The sequence below is a fragment of the Xiphias gladius genome, chromosome 21 (genome assembly GCF_016859285.1).
Source record: "Xiphias gladius isolate SHS-SW01 ecotype Sanya breed wild chromosome 21, ASM1685928v1, whole genome shotgun sequence".
Lineage (NCBI taxonomy): Eukaryota > Metazoa > Chordata > Actinopteri > Istiophoriformes > Xiphiidae > Xiphias > Xiphias gladius.
Window position 1 is genome coordinate 16,765,662 of NC_053420.1, and position 22,314 is coordinate 16,787,975.

Here is a 22,314-nt window from a genome sequence, read left to right on the forward strand (position 1 = left end):
AAAGGGAATCGCTCTATGAACTGTCGCCTAAGCCTGTAACTGAAAAAAAAAAAAAAAAAAATACTTTCACTATTTTACGAAGAATGTATTGTTGGACTTCACTGAAGATGTTGTGGCAGAAGGGAGACACGTGTGATCATATGACCTGACGAGCGCAGACCGTCGTGGAAACGGCCCGAGCCGGATTCAGCCTGCGGGCCGGTGCGTGTGTGTGAGACCTGGAAGTCCCTCCCCGGAAAAAGCATGGAGAGGATTTTTCTGAACGAGGCTCCGACGCCCGAAAACAGCTGACGACTCTTTCGTGGCTGCTGCGGATGGGGTTTGTTTCTGCGTCTGTGATCCCAGAGCCGGCGCGGAGGGATGGAGGGACGGCGGAGTAACGCTGGTCCGACCGATCGCTCGAGGTGAGATTAGAAAGCAGAACAACGGGGAAGTGGATGATTTCACTGCGAAGGAGCCGCAGCAAACGCGGCATAGTGCGGATGGCGCTTTTACATTCAGGCGGTTGTTTCCACAGCGGCGCGTTTGTCAGCCTCTGCCACTATAAACCAAAGTCTTCATTTATCATCAGTTAAATGTCGATGGATGCTGCACAGTTTAATCTACCCCCCTCTCCCCCTCCCCCTCCCCCTCCTCCCGCCTCCTCCAACTCCTGACACAGACTTTTGAAAACTTGGGCGTGTCCTTTAGGATGCATTTCTGTGTTGATGTCCAGTGTATTTGGACAAAGAGGATGTTAGAGCCTATAGTCGCCCCCGTCATGCGGGTAACAAAGAAGGGCTGGAGAAGAAGCAGCCGATGATGCCTGGCTGGAGATTCTTAGACAGGGTGAGAAGTTAAAGAGTTCGGGCTGTGTTCGGGTTTGGTTTGACTGTGGAGATGAGAGATCAACAGGTGTGTGGTTCTTCAGGTAGAAAGACTCACTGAAATCGGTGCCAGCTATAACCCAACGGACCGAATGGGGGCGCCACAGATGTTGAGCCATGAGAGATGAGTTTTTGACTGTTGTTTGATGTTTGGTTAGTTATGAATGAGGGCATGTCAAGACACACAAATCAGAAAACACACACACACACACACACACACAAACTTAGAGAGTCTAGCAGTTGACCATTGTTGCAAGTCATGAAATTAATATGGACAAAAATAAATTAATACTGAAAACACCTGAAGGGAAACCCAGCATTGACCGTGGGCCTATGTTTCATTATTATGAATATGGATGTACATTGTCCTAACTGTTTTTTATATCCTAGTCACCGTACAAATATGCCGTGGATGGCCATGACATTAACACCAACATACTATTTTTTAATTCCTGTTGTTGAAACCACGCATTTGGGGTAAAAATGTTGTAAGTCACTTTGCATGAGTTTAAGTGTGTGGGTGTGTGTGTGTGGGTGTGTGTATGCGCGCTCCTGAACTCCTACATGGACCAGTCTGAGTTTTAGACCTTGAGAGTGAGGGCACTATTGAGAAGCGAGAACATGTAGGCCCTCCCCTGACTCCTGCGAATGGCCGTCTGGGTCAAGACATGGTTCTGGGCTTAAGGCTGGGGTAAGAGCCAAGGTTAGGCATACAGGAGACACCGCTGACTGTAGCTGTGGTGGTGAAGGTTGGGGTTAAGGGGCTAAGGAATGTGTAATGTCAGTGTAGAAATACAAATGTGCGTGTGTTAAGGCTGTGTTGGGGGTCTGATGTTGACACAATGATCCTCTTGTCTGTAACTATGACAAATCAAACACCACGTAGTGCAGTGCCCCCCCCCCTCGTGTTCCCCAGCTTAGTTTGGTTGGAAATTGATTAACTGCACATTTATTTAAGAATATTAAGAATATGCACCATGACTGAAACATTAAAAGGTATTAAAACTGTGATAATGTTCTCCTCTATAAGACAGGGCCTGAAGATTGGGCAGTACTGGGTACTGCTGGTATTCTCAGTGGAGCTGGCAGTACCAGGAACCTTTTCACATAACTGAGAAATCCCATGCAAAGTTCAAATGATTTTGCAACCTTTAAGACCTGCATGGACATGGAAAAGACCTGCACACATCAATGATTAAAAAAAAAAAAAGACTAAATAAAATCACATCTGACCCTGACCTACCCTACCCTGAATTTTATTTTGAAATTCGGTTTCATAAATGGTGTCCCTGGTAACTGGTCTCAACACTGTTCGTTATGGAGGGGGAGGGCTACTATTCAGCGGTGGCCTGTGGCGGGTTTTGAATGCGAGCAGTGAGAGTGTAGTGGAGGTGGAGGTGGGGGGTGGAGGTGGCGGGGGTTGCATCTTTAAAACCTACTAATCCTGCTGTCCTCAATCTGTGCCTTCCCGTACCGGAGGAGGAGGCGGCAGGACGGTCACTCTCCGCTCCTCTGCGACCAAACTGTTTCGGCTCCAGCAGCAGCAACAAAAAACCAGCCCGAGGTTGGGAACTCTTCTTCTCTGTCGCACCTGTCGGGAGGCTAAAGACGTTGGTTGTGAAGAGGTTTCGAAGGCTTTACATTTACTTCGAGTTAATCCTATCCACCCCCCTCCCCACCACACACACACACACACACACACACACACACACACACCGGGAGGATTTTAAATATCTGCTGCCACTGCGATGAGCGCTGCGGAAAACTCAGACACGGACTCCAACAAACTGGAGTCTGTGATACAGGTGAGGTGCACCGGGTCTTCCTCGATCTCCCATCGCTTGTAACATGTACAGTAACTGCTGCCTGGTGTGAGATGTGACAAACAAAGCTGCTGGCTTCAGTGTGTGTGTGTGTGTGTGTGTGCGCGCGCGCGCGCGTGCTGGTTCGTCTTGGAGGACAGTACTGTGTCTTCACTAGGCTGCAGTTTTGGACTGGTGTGACTGCTCTGGCTCCACCTGTTTTTGTGGCACCTAATCACCATCATCTTTCACTTTATTGTGCATTGTTGTCACTGCCTGTATATTGAGCTGTACCTAATATTACCTTGGGGCTGTCATTATTGACTCTCCTGGTTGTCTTTCTCCATAAATGTTACAAACTTAAAGGTTGTGTGTTTTGAACATCAGAGGCTGGAGGAGAGTGTTTTGTCTGAGGAGAAGAGGCTGACAGTCCGGGGCCCTTCACCCGATGGCCCCCCTACATGTCTACCAGCGCGAGTACGAGAGATTGTCACAAAGAACCTCAACGATAGCTGTGAGTGGCCACGATTTGCTCTCCGCCGTATCAAATTAAAGTTTTGACCCTCTTCTTTGCCTAATCGTCGCCCCCGTCTTCGTTTCCCCGCAGCAGCAGGGGCCATGTCCTCGGTCATGTCCCTCCAGGAGGAGAACCGGGTGCTGCAGGGAGAGCTGGCGAGGCTGGAGGACCTGCTGGCGCACAGCAGAGCGGACCGAGATGAGCTCGCCATCAAGTATGGTGCAATTAGCGAGAGGGTAAGGCAAGACACCATGCAGCAACAACAGCAACAGCTGGCACTGATGGCAATATGGGCAGAGGTGCACTAGGACGCGAAATATGAACTGTGAGCCGAGAGTTGGATGAAAACAAAGCTCAGAGAGATACTAGATATGACGGTGAACAACGTCCCAGTTGAGTGTCCTGGGTTCTGTACATGATTTGTCCACTAAAAAGTAAGATTGCAAGACTTTCAAAATCCTCCAGGTTGTATACAGGATACCTAAAGGGGCCATTGTGGCACTTTCCCTTTTTCCCATTTGCCTGTTTTCTTGGCGTTTCTTTGTCTGAGACTTGCTGGTCTCCCAGGTGATGGGGGCTGGAATGAGCTGAAGTGGAATGTTGCCATGGCACCTGTCACCCTGGGTAACTGTAAACAGGGGCTTCAGTGGAGAGGAGAGGAGGTGCAGTAGGTGGTGGTGGGTGGGCACCACATCTCGTCTTGGGTTGAACATTACTGAAGGAAACGCGCGGGTCCAAAACCAAAAGGCAACTCTGATCAAAACAGCCTCTCTTTCAGATAAAATAGATCCTTTACAAAACTCTATTAATTATTATAAATCAATATTAAACAGCATTGTAGGCTTTTAAGTCGAGGACTTCTCTCCAGAGCAATGTTTGAGAACCTGAGCATGTTCTCTGCAACTTGCCTTTGCTTAGAAATAAAGTGGTCATAGGCTTCTTTTTTTGTAATCAACTAGTTCATTTCAATAACAGAGTAAATAGTTGGTCTCCACACTGGGGTGTCGCAACTCTTTCTGCTGGAGTGAGTGACTGAAACCAGATGTTGGTAGGAATCAGAAATACTTAGTTTTATTTAGATGCCAAGACACAAGCTGCCATTTATTACACCAGTAGACGCAATCCTGATTAAATAGGTTCGATTAGCGTAAAAATGCAAAACATTGTAGTGTTAAATCTCCTCATCTGTGATCGCTGTGAGTAAGTTTATTTTTTATATGGGGAAAGACATGCAACACAGATCCACAGCTAGTTTGAACCCAGGGCAGCACCTCAAACCTGCAGGCCATAGGGTGCTGGTTTTTATATTTATATATACTGCAATGTAACGTTAAACCTTTACAACATTCACAGCCTCATTAGGAGCTGAGCTGAAAATCATAAGTTCCCAAAGTGTTTATTAAAGTCATGTAGCTTGACAGCCCTTTGTGCTCTGCCACACCACACTCCATAAAAAACTTCGAAGTATTATTACAATAATGAACGTTATTAACAAATTATGTTTAATAAGACTCGTAAGCTGAAGAGGTTGAGTGAGGGTCTTCTAGGTCCTATAGTAAACATGATATTACTGAATATCCACACACAGGTCTGGACATATGTGGAATATCAGGGAGGTTGTGGAGAAACATTTTTAAGAATAAAAATATGTGAAACCCTTAAAATACTATAAGATAATTTTGTCCAAAAAATGGGTGCATCTCTGTTTATAATTAAACCTAAGTGTTGTATAAAGCGGAGATCTCAATGACAGCATCCACTTACCTACGTGATAAGTTACTGAAAGAACAACCTTTTATTGCCCTCAGCATCTACACAAAGTACAATCAAAGTACGATCCTAAACCTCCAGACCTAGAACTTGAGGTGAGACTGTTCTTCAACCTGCTTGTTTCCAACGTCAAGAATGAACTTTCAGTCTCAAATACTAAGTATATATAGTAAGTACAGATTCACAGTGTGAAATATCTTTGTGTAAAATGAAATATCACCCTCTGCCTCTTACTTTTAATTAAACCCACAGCTGGAGCAGGCGCTACGTTTTGACACGGGAGACGGGGACCATGATTCACCGGAGTCCCGCAGCCTGGCTCAGCAGAATGTGGATTTGCGCAGGCGGCTGGATGAGGAACAAGCGGCCTACAAGCGTAAACTCACGGCGTACCAGGAGGGTCAGCAGAGGCAGGCGCAGCTGGTGCAGAAGTTGCAGGCCAAGGTGTGTTTGGGTTTTATTCTGCGTTTTGCTGTGGTGTGGTCAGTGAGACATGACAGAGGGTAACATCTGTGCTGCTTCTTCAGGTACTTCAGTACAAAAAGAGGTGCGGGGATCTAGAGCAGATGCTGCAGGAGAAGTCCTCAGAGTTGGAGAAACACAAGCTGAGTGTCAGTGGTGTTTGTTGATTTTCAACTTTAAGGAAGCCAACTTTTATCCACACGACCGTTAACTTCCCTCACTTTCCATGACACATTTTCTCATTTAGGGTCACAGTGGAACGGCAAACGGTCGCCATCAAGACGAATCAAGCAGCAACCTGGAGGATGCTTTAATCCGTCTGGAGGAAGAACAACAGAGGTGACTGATTACATGAGAGATGTAACATATTGGTGAAAATTCCAGTCTCCTGAGCTTTTATGTGTCAGACATCTCAAAACATCACGTTGTTTTTGCCTCAATTACTCTGTCAACATCATTGGCTTTTTCCCTTGTGTGTTTTCTTGTTGTGTTTTCAGGAGCAGCAGTTTGTCTGCGGTAAACGCAATGCTGAGGGAGCAGTTGGAGCAGGCCGGTTTGGCCAATGAGGCTCTCAGCCAGGACATCCGCAGGCTCACTGCTGATTGGACGAAAGCCAGGGAGGAGCTGGAACAAAAGGAGTCTGACTGGCGGAGAGAGGAAGAGGTGGGAGAAGGACGCTGTAAACAGTAAAGCATTAAAGATTGAGGAAAAATGTGAAGTCAGGATAGTTTACTCTCCATCCTTCCTTTCAGTCCTTCCACAGTTATTTCAGCAGTGAGCACAGTCGTTTGCTGATGCTGTGGCGGCAAGTGGTCGGGTTCAGGAGGCATGTCTGCGAACTGAAAAGCGCCACTGAAAGGTTAAAATCAGCTATTTATAAGTTGCATGTTGTTTGCATTCTTGGAAAGTGTGCACATTGGCATTTTGTGTTCCCTCCCTTCCCCTCCAACCTCAGGGACCTGTCGGACATGCGTAACGAGTTGGCTCGGTCGTCCCACGCTGCTCAGGTGTCCTGCGCAGGTCTGTCTGCCACGCTGCATAGCCGTGAGGGAGGAGCAACTCTGGCTCTGGAGCGGGAGAAGGCTCTGAGGGTTCAGCTGGAGCAGCAGCTGAGAGAACGAGTGGGAGAGATGATGAATCTTCAGACCAGAACGGACGCAGAGAGAAGTGAGCTCAACGTCAGGTTAGTGACTGTGTGGACCTCCGTTACAATTTTATCATTGTTATTAATAGAGTTGCAGTGGACAAGTAACTTTCATTGTCTCCATGAACAATGTTAGGTGATTTACAGATCAAGAACTTGAAACTCTCCCAGTTGAATCATCGGTACAAAAACATGAACATGTTTGTTAGAAAATATCTGGTTCATCAAAAAGATGAAGGTACAAGCCTGCGTACATAAACACATGAGGGTAAAAGTTAACTATGGCTCCCAAGGTGCATTTCAGTAAGAAACATAAAATCAGAGACCTGTGAACTCAGTCAAGTGCACCGCCAATGAAACTGAAAATTATGTTGTTGTCAATGTTATGTCAATTCACTTTCAGATTTGGGGTCAGTTTTGGATGAATTCGTTAACTACGGCGCCGTGTATTGTTCACAACTGCAACGATGAAGCATTTTAAAAACCCCACAGCTCTGATTCACATCTCTGACTGGCTTTTTCTTCATAGCGACAGTAACCAAGGCTTATGGGTATTGTAGTAATTAGGCCCATCCGCCATGCCAAACTGACAGATAAAACATGATTCCCGGTGAAAACTGATGGTCATAACATAAACCTATAGGATCATTACATTAACAGGCCTGTTTTTCTATGTTGCGGAGCATCGTTAAAAGAACATTTTGAAACGGGAACACAGAGTCGGGAAAAATACTTCCAGAACCTGCAGGTCCTCCCGCTTCGCAACTTTATTAAATAGCAATTTTTGCAAATGTTTTGTTTAATGCTTGTTATTGTGTCGACTGTCAGGTTGTCAGATTCAGTGCGAGAGGCAGAGAGGCTAAAGGGCCAAATGGAAGAGCGAGAAAGAGAAATTGTCGTCCTGATGAGGAAGCTTGAGGTGAGAAGACAGTCATAAAGGCCGTGTAACTGTAATCCGCCTCCTTTGGGCGACTGAGGTGTCTGTGCTTCATCCTCCTGGTTTTCCTGCAGGAGCAGAGTGGTAACGATGAGACTGACATGCAGACGATGAGAGCTCACACTGAAACACTTTTAGACACACTGCGGGACATCGCTCAGGTAAAAAGCTGCACACACCTGCGCACACCTCCATACATTTAGGATGCGAGTGCATTATTTTAAACATTCTTTTATAGACGGTTTTGTCAGATGGAGAGTCGTCATCAGAGGCGGACCAGGACAACTCTGGGGCTCCACTGCTGGCCTTGATGCGTGGCACCTCCTCTCACCGCTCCTCCTCTCCTCGGAGGTCGTCCTCCCCCTCCTCCCCCTCCTCGCTGGCTGCGCTCCCGGAGGCGGCGCTGTCTGCTCTCCGCTCGGCAGTCACAAACAAGACGCTCCATCTGCAGGTGACATGTCAATTTTTAAACCCCTCTGTATGGTAAAGGACCCCACACACACACGCAGTCTTGGGACTGACATGTAGACGTGTCATCCACACATTTAGCTCTTCTAAAACCCCGTCCTTAAAGTATTTTTGGGTATTTTAAGCCTTTATTACAGAGAGACATTACAGGACATCATTGAGAGAGAGATGCAATAAAGGTCCCCACGTTTTGCATTGGGATTCATGGTCTTCATCCTAGCGCCTCAACTACGGGGGCACCTCACAGCTTAAAACCGTTTTCTAAGTTATTATTATTACATGCATATAACACGTAATTTCCTCCACCGTCTTGCTGTGTTTTTGCAGGATGTTCGAGGGCGTCTGCTCTCTGCCCAGTCAACATTACAACAGCTACGAAAGCAGCTTTCAGAAGCAGATTTGGCTAAAAGAGATGCAGAACAGCGAAACCAAGCTCTGCAGAGGGAGAGAGACGCTGCTCAGAGAGAGAGGGAGACCACGCAGAGAGAAAAGGACCGTCTGAGGCAGGAGAGAGACACGCTGGCCAGGTTTTCAGACAGTTACATCACCTTTGACAATCTGCTTCAAATCTTTGAATCCTGTAGGGACCGTAACTATAACTCTGCTATGTGTTCTCCTGCATACATCATGAACATTGCAGTGAGAAGTTGAGCTTGGAGAAGAACGTGCAGACCGCACAGAGCAACAACCAGACCCTGCAGATGGACTGTGAGAAGCTGCAGCTGGCTGTGGCGTCCACGCAGCGAGAGCGAGATCACGAGAGGGAGGAGAAGGAGGCCGCGATTCAGGACAGAGACCGGGCGAAGGCAGAGACTCAGAGGATGTAAGGCGGCTAATTGATAGTGATTAAGTGAATGTGATGTGGGCAGTAATCCACAAAATCTTGTGCAGCCAACGCACAGTGTGTATGCTCACAGGGAGCCGTTCAAAAGTTCTGTATTAGCTTACAAAACAGAACGCTGTCCCTCGTCATTTACAAACCCTTCCTGCCTCTCTCAATACTCGAACCTCCTTAACCAACAAACATTGTTGAACAGATCTGATGTAAATCCCTTATCCAAAGCACCAAAGCAGAGCTGCCCTGACCGTTCCTTTGTCAGATGGCTGACAAAGCTCGCCTTCTTGGACTTTATGGACACTTTTTTTTTTCAAAAGAGAAAATCTGAATAGAATACTGAGAAAATAAAACTGTTGTATGTCTAATCTAGAGGCACACACTGTATTGTACTTTACACTGGGTCGTTAGGACTCAAACAATGCTTACCATAATCCATAAGCTTTATACAAGAACAAACACACAAACAAACACCCACACACACACACACACACACACACACACACACACACACACGCACGCACACAGCCTAACTCTCTTGTTAGTATCCTTAAAATGTATTGTTATAGTACTGCATATGTATTGCCTTGATACAGACAGAAGCAGTGGGATCAGAGTGAGAGTCGAGCCTCTGCTCAGCGTGGAGAGTTGTCTGCAGTGAAGGAAACTCAACAGCAGGGGGAGGTTGAGAGGCAGCTGCTGGAGAGAGAGAAAGCCCAACTGTCTGAGGCACTTGCTCGGGTAAGAAAAGGTCGACACATTCAGTGTTTACTGATTGAGTTTTTTCCGTATTTTCTGTTCTCCTGTCGTGTATGACGTCTGTTCTGTTATTACCCTTATCGTCCCTCCAGGCTGAGAGCTGTAATGCGGAGCTCTCTCTGCTGCTCAACAAGCTGCAGTCTGAGGATGCAGCTCTCAGAGACTCTCTGGCCAAAATGGGCGGCATGAATGAGGCCCTGGCCCAGGATAAAGCTGACCTAAACACCTACATCCTCCGGGTAAGGGGATTTCAGGAGTGTATTTGACCTCTTAAAGGGTTTGGTAGGCTTGAAATGAACCTGGCTGTATGCCATTTTATCGGCTAAAGTTTTTTTTAACTGTTCCAAACTGCCACATTTGTAGGTGAGGAGAAAGCTTGCCATCATAAGCCTTTTTGGCTGCATACTTGATCTTTCTTAAAGAATTCTGTAAATAATAACCAAGTCACCTGAGAGTCACCTGGTTATTATTTATGAAGAGTTTAACACTCCCAACTCAGCTAACCTGCTTCGTCAGGACTGTGTGGGTGTGGTTTAACGGGATTTGCTTAACCTGGTAACATAGGAAGCCAGCCCCACAACTGTCAGTAGATTCAGATCCATGTGTTGCTTGGTGCACAGAAATCTCTAATGCAAAATAACCTAAACTGTTCCAACTTTGGAAGAAAATTGTACGTTAATAAAGGATGGTATCGCTCACAGTAAAAAGCTGATTGAGAAAACGAGTTTTCCGGGCCTTTAAAATGAACAACTCGGTCTCACTCTTACCTCTGTCTCTAAGCTGGAGGAAGAGAAGGCCCTCCTGCAGTCTCAGAAACGGGAGGCAGAGCAGGAGAAGCTGACCATCAGGGATGAGCTGGTCAGGTTGGAGCAGGACCGGCTGGAGCTGGACTCTACCCGCGTCACTCTGCACCAGTCACTGCAGGACGCTGAGCTAAGCCGGGCGGGGATGGAGGCAGAGCTCCAGAGTCTCCGGGCTGAGAGACTAAAGCTGCAGGAGAAAGTCACCCAGGTACATAAAAGATTAGATTAGATCATCATTTAAAGGTGAGGTCCAACCTGAAAACACTTCCATGCACCTGCCATTTATGAGCCTATTTAATTGGTAATTAGGGCACATGCTTTATGAGTGGATGATGTGACCTCATTTAGAGATACCTTTATGCAGCTACAGTGGTGTTTCAAACATGTTCATTTGGCTAAAACAGCAGTGGAAACTGTCTGTGTAAAAGGGAGTCATACCAATTTGACAATACCATGAAATGCCCAAAAAGTGAATAACACAATCACAGCTTATTTCACATGATGGAAGCATCACACGGGAAGGGGTTTTCCCTTTTATGCGGTTTTTCATTTCTGTAATTTTTTCTCTCACTTTGTTTTCTGCCTGGCCTTTGTTAACAGCTTTGTGGCGAGGTGACCTCTCTGGGATCAGAGTTAAGTCTTGCCAGAGGAGAGGGCCAGAGGAACGAGGTGGCCTTAGAGGAGGTCGGCCGTGGTCGGGCAGAACTGGCCCGAGACAAAGCGGCTCTGGTGGTCCAGCTGACGGCATCTGAGCGAGAAAACACCATGCTGTCAGAGGAGCTGGCCGCTTTCAGGTGTGTGTTGTTGTTTGTCCATGACGCACACGTTTTCACACGTGTCGGCGTGTGTGTGTAACTTGTGTTGGTCCTACATCCGCAGGTCGGAGCGGGAGTCCCTGGAGACCAGTCTGTTCGAATCGCAGCAGCAGCTTGTTCAGGTGGAGTCTCGCAGAGAGCAGCTGGAGACGGAGAACCAAAACCTTCGCGTCCGCAGTGAAACTGGCGCTGGTGAGTGACGAGGAGACAGCGTTTAGAAGAAAACATATAAAAAGCAAAGCGAGAAGACGATTGGATGAATAACGCACAAGAGAGAAAACTATGACACATACACGCTAAACTGAAGATATTTGATATAATCAGAAAGCCAGTTGGTGAGTCATATGACAGAATAAGAACCTGCTGGTTTAATTTTGTGTGTGTCTCTCTGTTTTGTTTTCCTGGATGGGATTTCCAGCTGAACTGAGGCGTGTTCGCTCAGATGGGGAGAATGCGTTGGCCCAGGCTGAGAGGGAGAAACAAGCTCTGACTCAGACTCTAAATGCTGCACAGCTGGAGGCCCAGCAGACTTTACGCAAGGCCATCTCCGAACATCAGGAGGAGGTGGAGAGGCTGGTCTCAGAAAAGGTCAGAAGGTTCAGTGGTATAGTGTGTTATTGTAAGCGCTATTAGTGGACCCATTTGACTACCGGAATCAGGCTGTTGATGCTGATGACTCTTTAATCCGCGTTGTTGCTCTTGGCTGCTCTTTTTCACAGGAAGTCGTGCGGCACAGCCTGCTGATGGAGCATGAGGTCACGCTGAGGAAGCTCAGGCAGGAGACGGAAGATCAGCTCCACAGAGCGCAGAGAGAGAGAGAGGAGCTGCAAGATGAACTGAGGAGTCTCCAGCATGACAGAGATCAGAGTCTGCTGCAGGCGGAGACTGAGAAACAACAGGTTTGATCTGGGTCCAAGACTGAGGAACTGTGGTGCTGCAGAGAGGGGTGGTGTATATTATCCTTTAGAATCAAAAAGTGGAATCCGGACTTTCTGTCAGGGTATTTCATTAGATACAGTATAGAAACAGTGTGGCTCAACTCTGGCACATATGCTATAAGACTATTTCTTTCTTCCCAGGCCCTCTCTCTGAAGGAGGCAGAGAAAACAATTTTGTCTGACAGGATGTCCAGTCTGCAGGCCGAGCTGTCAGCTGCAGCCCTGGAGGCCGAGAGGATGTCCAGAGAAGCAGCTCATTCCAAAGAGCAGGAGCAGGTGATGTGACTTCCTGCCTCAATTTATCTTCTGCTGTTGTTGAATTATCATCAGTCTTATCTAACACAAAAGCATAAGAAAGATCAATTAAATAAACTCTTCTGTTTTGTTTTCTCCAGGTCAGAGTCGGGGCGCTGACCGACGAGCTGTTGGAGCTCCGCTCTCAGCTGGAGGACTCAACTTCCGTTCATGAACGTGAACTCCACAGTCTGCGAGAGACTTGCACTGACCTCCAGTTACGTGCTGATGTTGCTGTCAAAGAGGTAGATGATCCTGTACAGAAAACATTCAGAAATTTTAGGCTGTATCCCTGCATCTGGATCTGAATCGATAAATATGGAAAATATGTGTCACGGGACAAATTTTCAGTAACTGCTTTACATCATGAGAAAATAATAAAAATCTCTGATCACTTGTTCTTTGGCATGAGGATGAACTTTTCACCGTACTTCACTGAAAAATGTTTTGAGATATAATGTTAAGAAGCAAATGAGTAGTCGAACCATTTTTGGATCCTGTTCAATTACATCATTTTGTAACAAACAAGAGTTTCGCCTCCAGTTGGACGAGTGCCGAGCCTCTCTCTCAACGAACGAGGAAGGCAGAGACCAGCTGAGGAGGGACATGCTGGACGCCGAGCGCCGTCTCAACCAAACTCAGGACGCAGCCGACAACTACAGAAGAGAAAGCGCAGAGCTGCGACGCAACCTCGGCGATGTCAGCAAGGAGAGAGACACTCTCAGCCAATCAAACACCCAGCTGAGAGAAACTCTACGGATTGCAGAAACAGAGAGAATCAGGTAGACACTTGAATGAATGGAAAAGACCATTGGACAGAAATAACACAAAAGCAGGTACGTTGAGAGTAAATGTGTGTGTTGGGTTTGTCAGTGTGAAACGACAGTGTGAGGAGAAGGAGCAGAGGCTGGCTGTGCTGGCGGAGAATTTTTCGTCCGCCCAGAAGGAGGTGACGGAGCTGCGTAGCTGCCTGAGAGAAGTTGAAAGGTCACGACTCGAGGCTCGGCGAGAACTGCAGGAGCTCCGCAGACAGGTCAGCCAAGCTGTCACATAACATGCTCGGGGTTATAGTATGCTTCACAACTTTGGTTCCAAACTTTGTTTTTTTGGTTAAAACTTCACATTTGATCAATACAAAATAAACCAACATAAAGTTTTCAGGTTTCTCTCGGTAGAGTGACGGAGCGGGGATTTTTGCTTTTCTTGGCTGCAGCTGAAGGTTCTGGATGGAGAGAAGGAGCAGAAAGGGAGGGAGGTGGCAGAGCTGCAGACTCGCATGTCACTGGAGGAGCAAAGAGAGGAGGAGAGAGGGAAAGAGGTTTTCATCGTCAAACAGAAGTTAACTGAAGCTGAAGCAGCCAGAGACTCCCTCAAGAAGGAGGTGAGGATGGAGGAGATTTACAGGCTCCTGTCAAACTTAATGTCTTCACTGTGCTGTGATTTGTATTCTTTTTATTTTTCGTTGTAGCTTTCCATGATTCAAAAGCGCCTGATGGAGTCTGAGTCGGGCTGGCGTGGCTGCGAGAGAGAACTGACTGCTCAGCTGCAGGAGGCACGTGGTTGTGAGAAGAAGCTTCAGGATGAAGCTAAGAACCTGTCCCTGCGCGCTCAGGCGGCTCAGGACTCTGCTGCTCAGTCGAGCCTGCAGCTGAGCGAGGCCCAGGGCCGACTGGCCGCCACAGAGGCCGAGCTGACCCGGGCCGAGGCCGGGAGGAGGGACCTGGAGTTTCGGCTGAGCAGCCTCCAGTCGGCACTAACGCGAACGCTGGGCATCGGCGCGGCCGGCAGAGGAGGCCGGGGGAGGAGCCCTGGGGGGAGCTCAGTGTCGCCCGGTACCATGTCACGCCACCACAGCATCTCACCCCTTCGCTCCTCGCTCTCGCCTCCTAAAGGTAACAAGGAAACGTGCAGGTTTACCTCTGCAACCTTGGATTTAGGCTTTTATTCTGACATTAAACATAGTATGGTTACTTTGATGAGAGCTTGTTCTTTATTGTTGTGATGTTTACTCAGATCCCATTTAGTTGTTACTTTGGCAACAACTACTTCTCTTGGGGTCCATATGAAGAAAATACAATAAAATCAACAAATGTTTACAGTTACCCTTCATACAACAAATAAGAAAAGATAAACTTTATTGATCCTATGTAGCAAACAGAAGCGCAAAAACATATGCATAGAATAGATAACCTGAAAAAACAGACACATAATTAGCATCTACTATATACAATAAAGAAAAATAGACACACTGTATACACCATACATAAATAGTGACTACAAGTCAGTCTTACAAAGTGCTTTACACAAAACAAACAGTAATGCGGGAATAAAATCAATATACAGTTACAATGTCACCACTGCACCCAACACAGTACAAAACATTAATTAGAAGAGTTGACTGGTAAAATGAAAAAATCTCGATTCATTTCAACTTTTGCAGGCCTGTCTTCAAGAATAATCTCTTTTGTTGCTTCATCAAGCCTTTTTTTACTAGATTGTTGAGAAATATGACTCAACAGAGAGTTGAGAGTGCTCCACAGAAATGTGGCTCCGTTGCCTCAGTCTTTGGGTGACTTTGCATAATGTGACCCCTCCTCCCCTCCAGTAGATGTTCCAACATTAAAAAAAAATAAAAAAATAAAAAAGGTGATTGCAACTCTTTATGTCTCATTTTTACAGAATTTCGAGTAAGCACCCCTGACAATACTTTAGGCTCAGGTGCTGTGTCTCCTGAGAGAGGGGATACACCGCTGCCTCTCCCCCAGCCAGAGCTGGACCCCGAGACACTGCGAAGTGGTCTGAGAGACTTCCTCCAGGAGCTGCGTGACACACAGAGGGATCGGGTAAAAGAGTTGCGCAACACACTGGGGAGGACCAAATATTCATAATAATTCAAGGATCATTTTTTGTTTGTATGGTTCCAGTCATTGTTTCTTGCTGATTTTGAAGGATGATGCTCGGCGCCAGCTGGGGACTCTGCAGCGGGAGGTGGAGGAGCTGACACTGGAAAGAGACTCTGCTCAGAGTCGCCTCACTCAGCTGCAAAACACCTTACAGGAATACCAAGAAGGTTGAACATCTTTTATATTTGTTATCAGATAGATAGATAGATAGAAGTCACACGGGAATCACAAATTCGAAACAACATAAAGACACACAAAAGGGTGGATAGAAAAAAAGAATAATAAAAACATAAATATCTAAAATCTTAACTTGAAACTAAACTAAAACCAGAAGCCACTGCAGATTTAGAACAATGTCTCGTATTGATGTGTGTTACTGTGTGTGATTGTAGGGAGGCGTGGCCTGGACGAACGTCTGACCACCACTCAGATTCTGCTCCAGCAGCAGGAGGAGACGGTGAGGAGAGGAGACAGAGAGAGGAGAGCTCTCAGCGACAGGGTGAAGGACCTCGAGCGAGCACTGCAGGCCTCGGAGGTGGACAGGAAGCACACACAGGTACACACGCGTTTGTGCTGGTACGCACGTAAAGACCATGTATTTGTCTTGTGACTCGCTCAGCAGTGACCCCCTGATCTGTCATGTGAACCATATGGCAGCACTCCACAGTGGAGCAATATCTAGAAGCACAAACTGTCAGGGAATGTAATAACAACAGATGCCACACATCCACTCAGGGTTACACCTCTTGTGGCGTCCCACGTCAGCTCTCCATATGTCTGCTTTTAAACGCCAGCACCTTTCATAATAATTCACCTTCTGTAATACGGGAGGAGCAGGGACACAAAGTGAAAGTGAGGCTCTTCCTGGGAAAAAAAACAGCTTCCAGCACAGATAGACAAAACTTTATGAGTCTATGTGCTGGGGAGAAATTTATATTTGTTGGATTAAGACGTTTTTAGAACATGAAGCATTTTTGAAAAGGCTCAGGAGGATTTATGAGGACTGTCTTTAACCTGGAGTCTAGACAGAAATCTGTTCTCTGAATGTTCACCAACTGGTCTTTAAAATCATCTCTGTCCTCCCTCCATCCCTGCAGGATCAGTTAAATAAGCAGCGTGCTGCTGAGATGCGTCTGGAGGCGGAGAGGAAGCGTCTGCGGGAAGCGCTGGAGGCAGCTGAGGCCCGGGCCACCAGGGTGGAGCTGGGGAGGCGCAGTCTGGAGGGGGAGCTACAGAGACTCAAACTGAGTCTGGGAGACCGGGAGGTTGAGAGCCAGGCCTCCCAGGACCGCCATGACTCTCTACTCAAACAGGTACAACAGGCTGATATAGAGTCCTTTTATTTTCATATCCGAGTGCTTAATCTGTTTTTTTTGGCTTGAAATACTCTGTTTGGGGATGTCAGTTTGTAATACTATTCATATGCCTCGAAAGTTATTGAGTTTGGTAATACTTTATTTTACAAGTCTGTAATTTCGTAATATTAGTGAGTGATTTGCACATTAATTTGACTTCTCCAAACTGCAGGTGGCAGAAGGAGAGGCCCGTGTGTCTCTGCTGCAGAGAGAGGTGGAGAGGCTGAGCCAGGCTCTGCTCAAAGCTCAGGAAGCTGAATCTTTACTCAAAGAGAAGAGCACTTCTCTAAACCAGGGCCTCCAGGAGGCGGCAGCTGCCCACAGCAGCACACAGAGTCGTCTGGTCGCTCTGCAGAAGACACTGAGTCTGGCTGAGCAGGACAAAAGACTTCTACAGGTGAGTGAAACAGAAGGAGATAAAAAAAAGCCCGAAACAATGTGGATGAAGAGTGAAAGACTATGTGATGATTACTCTGTGCCACAAAGGAACGACTGGATGAAGTCCGGGTGTCATTTGCTGACGCGAGGAGGAACATGGCCACCCTCGCTGAGCGCATGCAAAGCCTGCAGAGCGAGCTGAGCCAGAGTGAGCTGAGACGAGAGGAGCTGGAGGCTGAGCTCAACAGCGCTCAAGAGGTGCAGATAATCTCAAACAAACATCCGCCCAAATAAAGTCTCCAGCAAAGGACCTGAGTGTAACTGCTGCACCACTGCTTCAACTGTCCCTCTTTAGAAGCCTCTAGCCTGACGTACTTGTGTGTGATCTGCGTCTTCCCTTTGCCAGGCTCTGCGTCAGCGCTCGGCTGCCCTGGTGGAGGCTCAGCGCAGCACCCAGGCAGCTCAGACAGAGCGGGCCACTGTAGAGGAGCGCCTGCGTGGGCTGCAACGAGCGGTCGCCATGCTTGAGACGGAGAAAAAAGACGCCGAGAGACAGGCTGTGAGGCTGGAGAAAGACAAGAATGCACTGAGGAATACACTGGATAAGGTCAGCGCTGTCTTCACAAAAGAGCCTTCTGTGATTAAAACAAATTCTGAAGTCCATGAGCTTTTTGGAAACACGTTCGGGTTTTGACAGTGTACAGGGTCACGGTGAGCCACGCCTCATGGCGGACAGAGTACTGGAGTCATGGAGGGTCAGAAAGTTCAAATTCCTCCATGAAAGAAATAATTTTCACCTGCCTCTGTGAAAGAAAGTGTCATAGCTGATGTATGTGAAAACATGAATAAAATCTGTAGGAGAGGTAAAAAACATCTGATACACAAATGTCTCCTGATGTTTGTATTGAATAGAGCTGTAACAATTACTCGATTATTTGATTAGTCGACTGTATTTTGATAATCAAGTCACCATTTTTGTAACTTTTCAAGCAAACAAGCCAAAAGCTTGGCTAGTTTCAGCCTCTCAATACTGAGGATTTTCTGCTTTTCTTTGAGTTATAACACAGCAAACTGCGTATCTTTAGGTTTTGGACTGTTGTTTAGGCAAAACAAACATTTTGATGACATTAACTTTTGCTCTAAGAAATTACGATGGGCATTTTTAAAAATCTATTTTCGTTCATTTTAATGACAAAACAAATAATTGTTTGAGAAATTTGTCAGATTAATCCACAACAAAAAGAGCATTAGTTGCAGCCCTTCTATACATAATGTGAAAAACAGTGTCCAAAAAGGACACATATGCTTTGAAACCACAATCAGGTTTTCAGATGTGACTTTTTTTTTGTGTGCAAGGGATCTCACTGTGTCTGCTGGTTATATTTCTATAAATAAACCTGTTCTTAGGTTGAACGTCAGAAGCTGAAGACGGAGGAAGGCAGCATGCGACTGTCTGCAGAGAAAAGTCGTCTGGATCGCTCTCTGAACACGACTGAACAGGAGCTGCAGGAAGCACAGCAGCAGATACTGATGCTGCAGGTGGGGAGCGGCCACTGATCTGCATTACACTTACAGACCGGTCCTCATGGTGACATACTGCATGTAATAAAGGCCAAAAAGCTGTTGCTTCACACCTCTGCTGGAGGTGAGAGCCTCCGCAAAGCCTGGAGTCCATCACCTTTCACTGAAGGACAAATGGGAACATGAAAAATTAACTCCATATGTTTCTGTGATATATTAATAAACCAAAGAGCTTCCAGTTAACATGCTGTTCACGCTGTGAGAGACTGTGTCTTCACTGACTTGAGTAACAAGGGATTTTGTTTCCACGAAAAAGTGGCTTCATGAGACAAACTTGACATTTTCTCTGGTGAACGTTACAGGAGGAGGCTAGCTTGTGCTTTAATGCCACTTTATCCTCGTAAAGTTTCTGTGGATTACACCACAAACTTTGAGGTGTCAAGTGAGGTCATTTTAACTTGTAATTAATCTGGTCTGGATACATCTGCTTCCTGTTAAGACATCAAAAAGTAGCACTCAAGACTTGTTTTTCTGTTATTCTTCACTTCTGCACCACTAACTCTTGTTACTGATTCACTCAAGAGACACTTCCCATAGATGAGACCAAAAATTCGTCTTCAACCAAAGCGGGAATTCGCGACCCCTCATGTATTTGTTACAGGGTCTTGGGGAATCAATATGATCTGGTTAAAAAAAAAAATAAAATAAAAAAAAGCACAATAATCATATTACCTCATCACCTCTTTACCTTTTTCATATTTACATTTCTGGGGGAGGGGCAACAACATGAGACAGTAGCATAAATACAGCATAACGTAGAACAAATACTGTGTTTTTCAGACGTAGAAATATGTTATCATTTCCCGCAGTTCCATGTTCAAACAGTTATTTGTGCAGCATCTCGTTTCATGAAGATGATTCAATTTTTCAATTTCATTTGTGCCAAAAAATTCCTTAAGCTCTTGAAAGGCAGGGCAATTTTTCCATGAAATAAATTTCACAAACAATATGAAGCCATTGCTCTTTACCTGGAGGATCATTTTTACACCAGTGTCTTGTTTCAGCTTTTTTCTACTCGATGTTCCCTATAAGACGTACATTGGTCAAGAAAACCTTTAGTTTAGTGCAACTCCAGAAAACAGAACTGAGACCTGAGTTAGACTCTTCCAGCCAAACCCTCTCCATCATTTAGACTTTTTCTGCATGAACTGTCCTAGTATTCCGGATCCTGCCAGAGTTTCTGCCCTTTTTTCCCTTTGTGTTCACATCTTGGTCTCTTCCACTTGTGTGTGTGTGTGTGTTCGATGAGTAGACTCAGCTGGCTGAGACGGAGCAGTCACACACCCTTTGTGAGAGTTTGGTGAGGCAGCGTGACGAGGCTCAGCGGGAGGCGGAGAGACTGAGGACCAGCTTCAGGGACATAGAGCGAACTCTGGGCACCAGAGAGCGGGCTCACCGACACCGAGTCAAAGGCCTGGAGGAGCAGGTACACACACTGTGCTGGTCTCCCGTGTTTAACCTTTGACATTTTTCATTCCCTGCTACAGTGTACGATCAGGATTGTTTGATCAGAGTTGTGGGGAAATATTCAGAGTACAGACATTTTCTATCTGTGTTCAGTCCAGTGTTTTAAAACACCAGTATTAAGAATAAAGCTACTTTATATATTTTGAGGTGAATGCTTCAAGAATGAATCACTGCTAATTTCACATACTTTTTCTTTTTTTGTTAAACAAACTTTATGAAGCAGGAGAATGCAGTAGGAGGCCGAGGCACCACAAACAGTATATAAACTAGACTGTATATAAAGATGGATGGTTCTCACACACAGCACAGAGTTAGGTGGCTTCAAATCATGGAGGAAACAACAACTGAACTAGAGAGTGCACTCAGTAGAGTGTAGACCTCCAACAAGGCCAGTGTCAAAGAACATAAACCAGACTTCAGAGGAAAAAATTCAAATTCTTAGCAAATGATCTGGATCTGCCCCAAAATTTAATGGGGTCTTCCCTGGCCCGTGCCCCATCCCTCCACTAAGTTTGGTGCAAATCGGCTCTGTACTTTTTGCGTAATCCTGCTGACAAACAAACAGACGGACAGACACGGGTGATCGCCTCCTCGGCGGAGGTGATAAAAACCAGGAAATTAAAGAATTTCACTGTGGCTTTATAGTGTCACTCACTATCTTTACTCCTTGTTTCACCTACCTCTGGAACAATAGTAAATGTACAGTACGCGGGTCCAGCAATGCACTGGTTAAGTGTTTTGATAATTTTTTTCTTCAGCCCCTATCAAACAACAATAAAGGAATACACTATGTGACTGTATCTGATTTGATTTTGGCTCAAATGTTACCATAAAATTTGAATCAACCATTGAGATGTTAGCATGGCACAATAATCTGTTTAGATTAAAAGAGGTTCCTAGAAAGTTATTAGAATCAAATCAAACCTGTGCAGTCATCAGGAGGAAAAAAAAAAATACATAAAAATGCCCGTATTGCCATGTTATTTCAAGTTCTTACATGGATTATGTTATCTTATACAATTATGCATGGACATGACACGTTTCGACCACAGCAACACAGCCAGGTCCTCATCCCTCTGTCGTCTGCAACCACCTGAGGGAGAACCTAATACGCAGCCTTATGGCATCAATCTGTAACCATGCGATCTAAATTACAGGTTAGAAATGCCAAATTTGGTTTTGTCCCCCACTGTTTCTCCTGCAGGTATCCACCCTGAAGGAGCAGCTGCAGCAGGAGATGAAACGGCGGCAGCCTCCTCTTCCATCATCATTACTGTCGGCAGGAAACTGAGACGCAGCTTAAACCCAGAATCACCAGCGCACCACCTTCTGATCCAGGGAAAAATCCAACCATCATGAATGTCTGAAAGCAATATGTACCCAGAGAAACATTCCTAACAGTGTTCACTCTACTGTTTAAAAAATTGTTTGTTTTATCCTGTGACCCCGAAAGGAACACTAGTGTAATTTTGATGGCGCTTCATTGATATTTTGTTCAGTAAAGACTTAACTCCGGCTGCAGCACACAAAACGACAGGCGAGGGGAAGGCAGCGATGTGATTCAGCAGCTGTGCTGAAAACGCCAGCAGCCTGCTGATTACTGGCAACCATCTGTACTTGATCCTTGCTCAACATCTTCCCAAACTTCCTGCTCTCACTGAAGAAGAAACCCAAATCACCGCAGGATTCTCCTCCAGACGGTATCTGGATATAGCGCAGGAAGGAAGCTCTGCCAGTTTTGCAGTTTGGCCTCGATTCCTCCACATTTATATTAACAGTCGCGGACAGAAAAAGAAGGAAGGAAGGCCTTCACCGTGCACGAGTGCCAGGAAACAAACGAATTGAGCATAATGAAGCGACTGCACTGTATTTTTTTTCTTAGAAACAGACACAGATTTTACTGATTATGTGAACAGACTCTATTTTATAACTGAGAAAGGGACCAGAAGCAGCCGAGCGCTGCGGTGCGATGGTATTCTTACAGTATGTGTATTTTTATTAGTTAGTACTAGTTTTATTAGGTGTATATACTTTTTACTTACTATTTTGTTGGCTGACAGACTGATGATTAATAACAGCAATATGACTTGTATGGACAGTACACATGGAAGCCACATGTTTGCAGGAGAATAAACTCACTGTGCGCACCATAATTCTTGTCTTTCATAAATACCTTTCAGTGCACTGAGCTGCAGCCTCAGATTATTTTACAGCAATGAA

At 45.9% G+C, this 22,314-nt stretch overlaps 1 protein-coding gene across 4 annotated transcripts; it reads left to right on the forward strand.

Annotated features, from left to right (window-relative positions):
* Window positions 1-210: 210 nt before the first annotated feature.
* Window positions 211-22,284, forward strand: LOC120807551 (rootletin-like). Of its 4 annotated transcripts, none has more exons than XM_040159738.1 (37): window positions 211-404; window positions 3,056-3,182; window positions 3,276-3,421; window positions 5,208-5,399; window positions 5,483-5,566; window positions 5,665-5,756; window positions 5,915-6,080; window positions 6,170-6,276; window positions 6,373-6,600; window positions 7,390-7,480; window positions 7,573-7,659; window positions 7,737-7,949; window positions 8,294-8,493; window positions 8,607-8,789; window positions 9,398-9,542; window positions 9,653-9,799; window positions 10,341-10,571; window positions 10,964-11,157; window positions 11,243-11,370; window positions 11,597-11,766; window positions 11,898-12,077; window positions 12,258-12,392; window positions 12,512-12,655; window positions 12,954-13,192; window positions 13,284-13,443; window positions 13,624-13,791; window positions 13,879-14,302; window positions 15,090-15,253; window positions 15,360-15,480; window positions 15,706-15,869; window positions 16,411-16,626; window positions 16,841-17,065; window positions 17,155-17,304; window positions 17,453-17,653; window positions 18,454-18,585; window positions 19,880-20,053; window positions 21,299-22,284. In XM_040159738.1, the coding sequence occupies exons 3-37, from the start codon at window positions 3,287-3,289 to the stop codon at window positions 21,383-21,385; spliced, it is 5,877 nt and encodes a 1,958-aa protein (XP_040015672.1). In that variant the 5' UTR covers window positions 211-404; window positions 3,056-3,182; window positions 3,276-3,286; the 3' UTR covers window positions 21,386-22,284. The 4 variants fall into 4 exon arrangements, with proteins under 4 accessions (XP_040015672.1, XP_040015669.1, XP_040015671.1 ...); XM_040159735.1 differs by lacking the exon at window positions 211-404 and adding an exon at window positions 2,558-2,671; XM_040159737.1 differs by lacking the exon at window positions 211-404 and adding an exon at window positions 2,558-2,671 and having other exon boundaries at window positions 15,123-15,253.
* The last annotated feature ends 30 nt before the right edge of the window (window positions 22,285-22,314 follow it).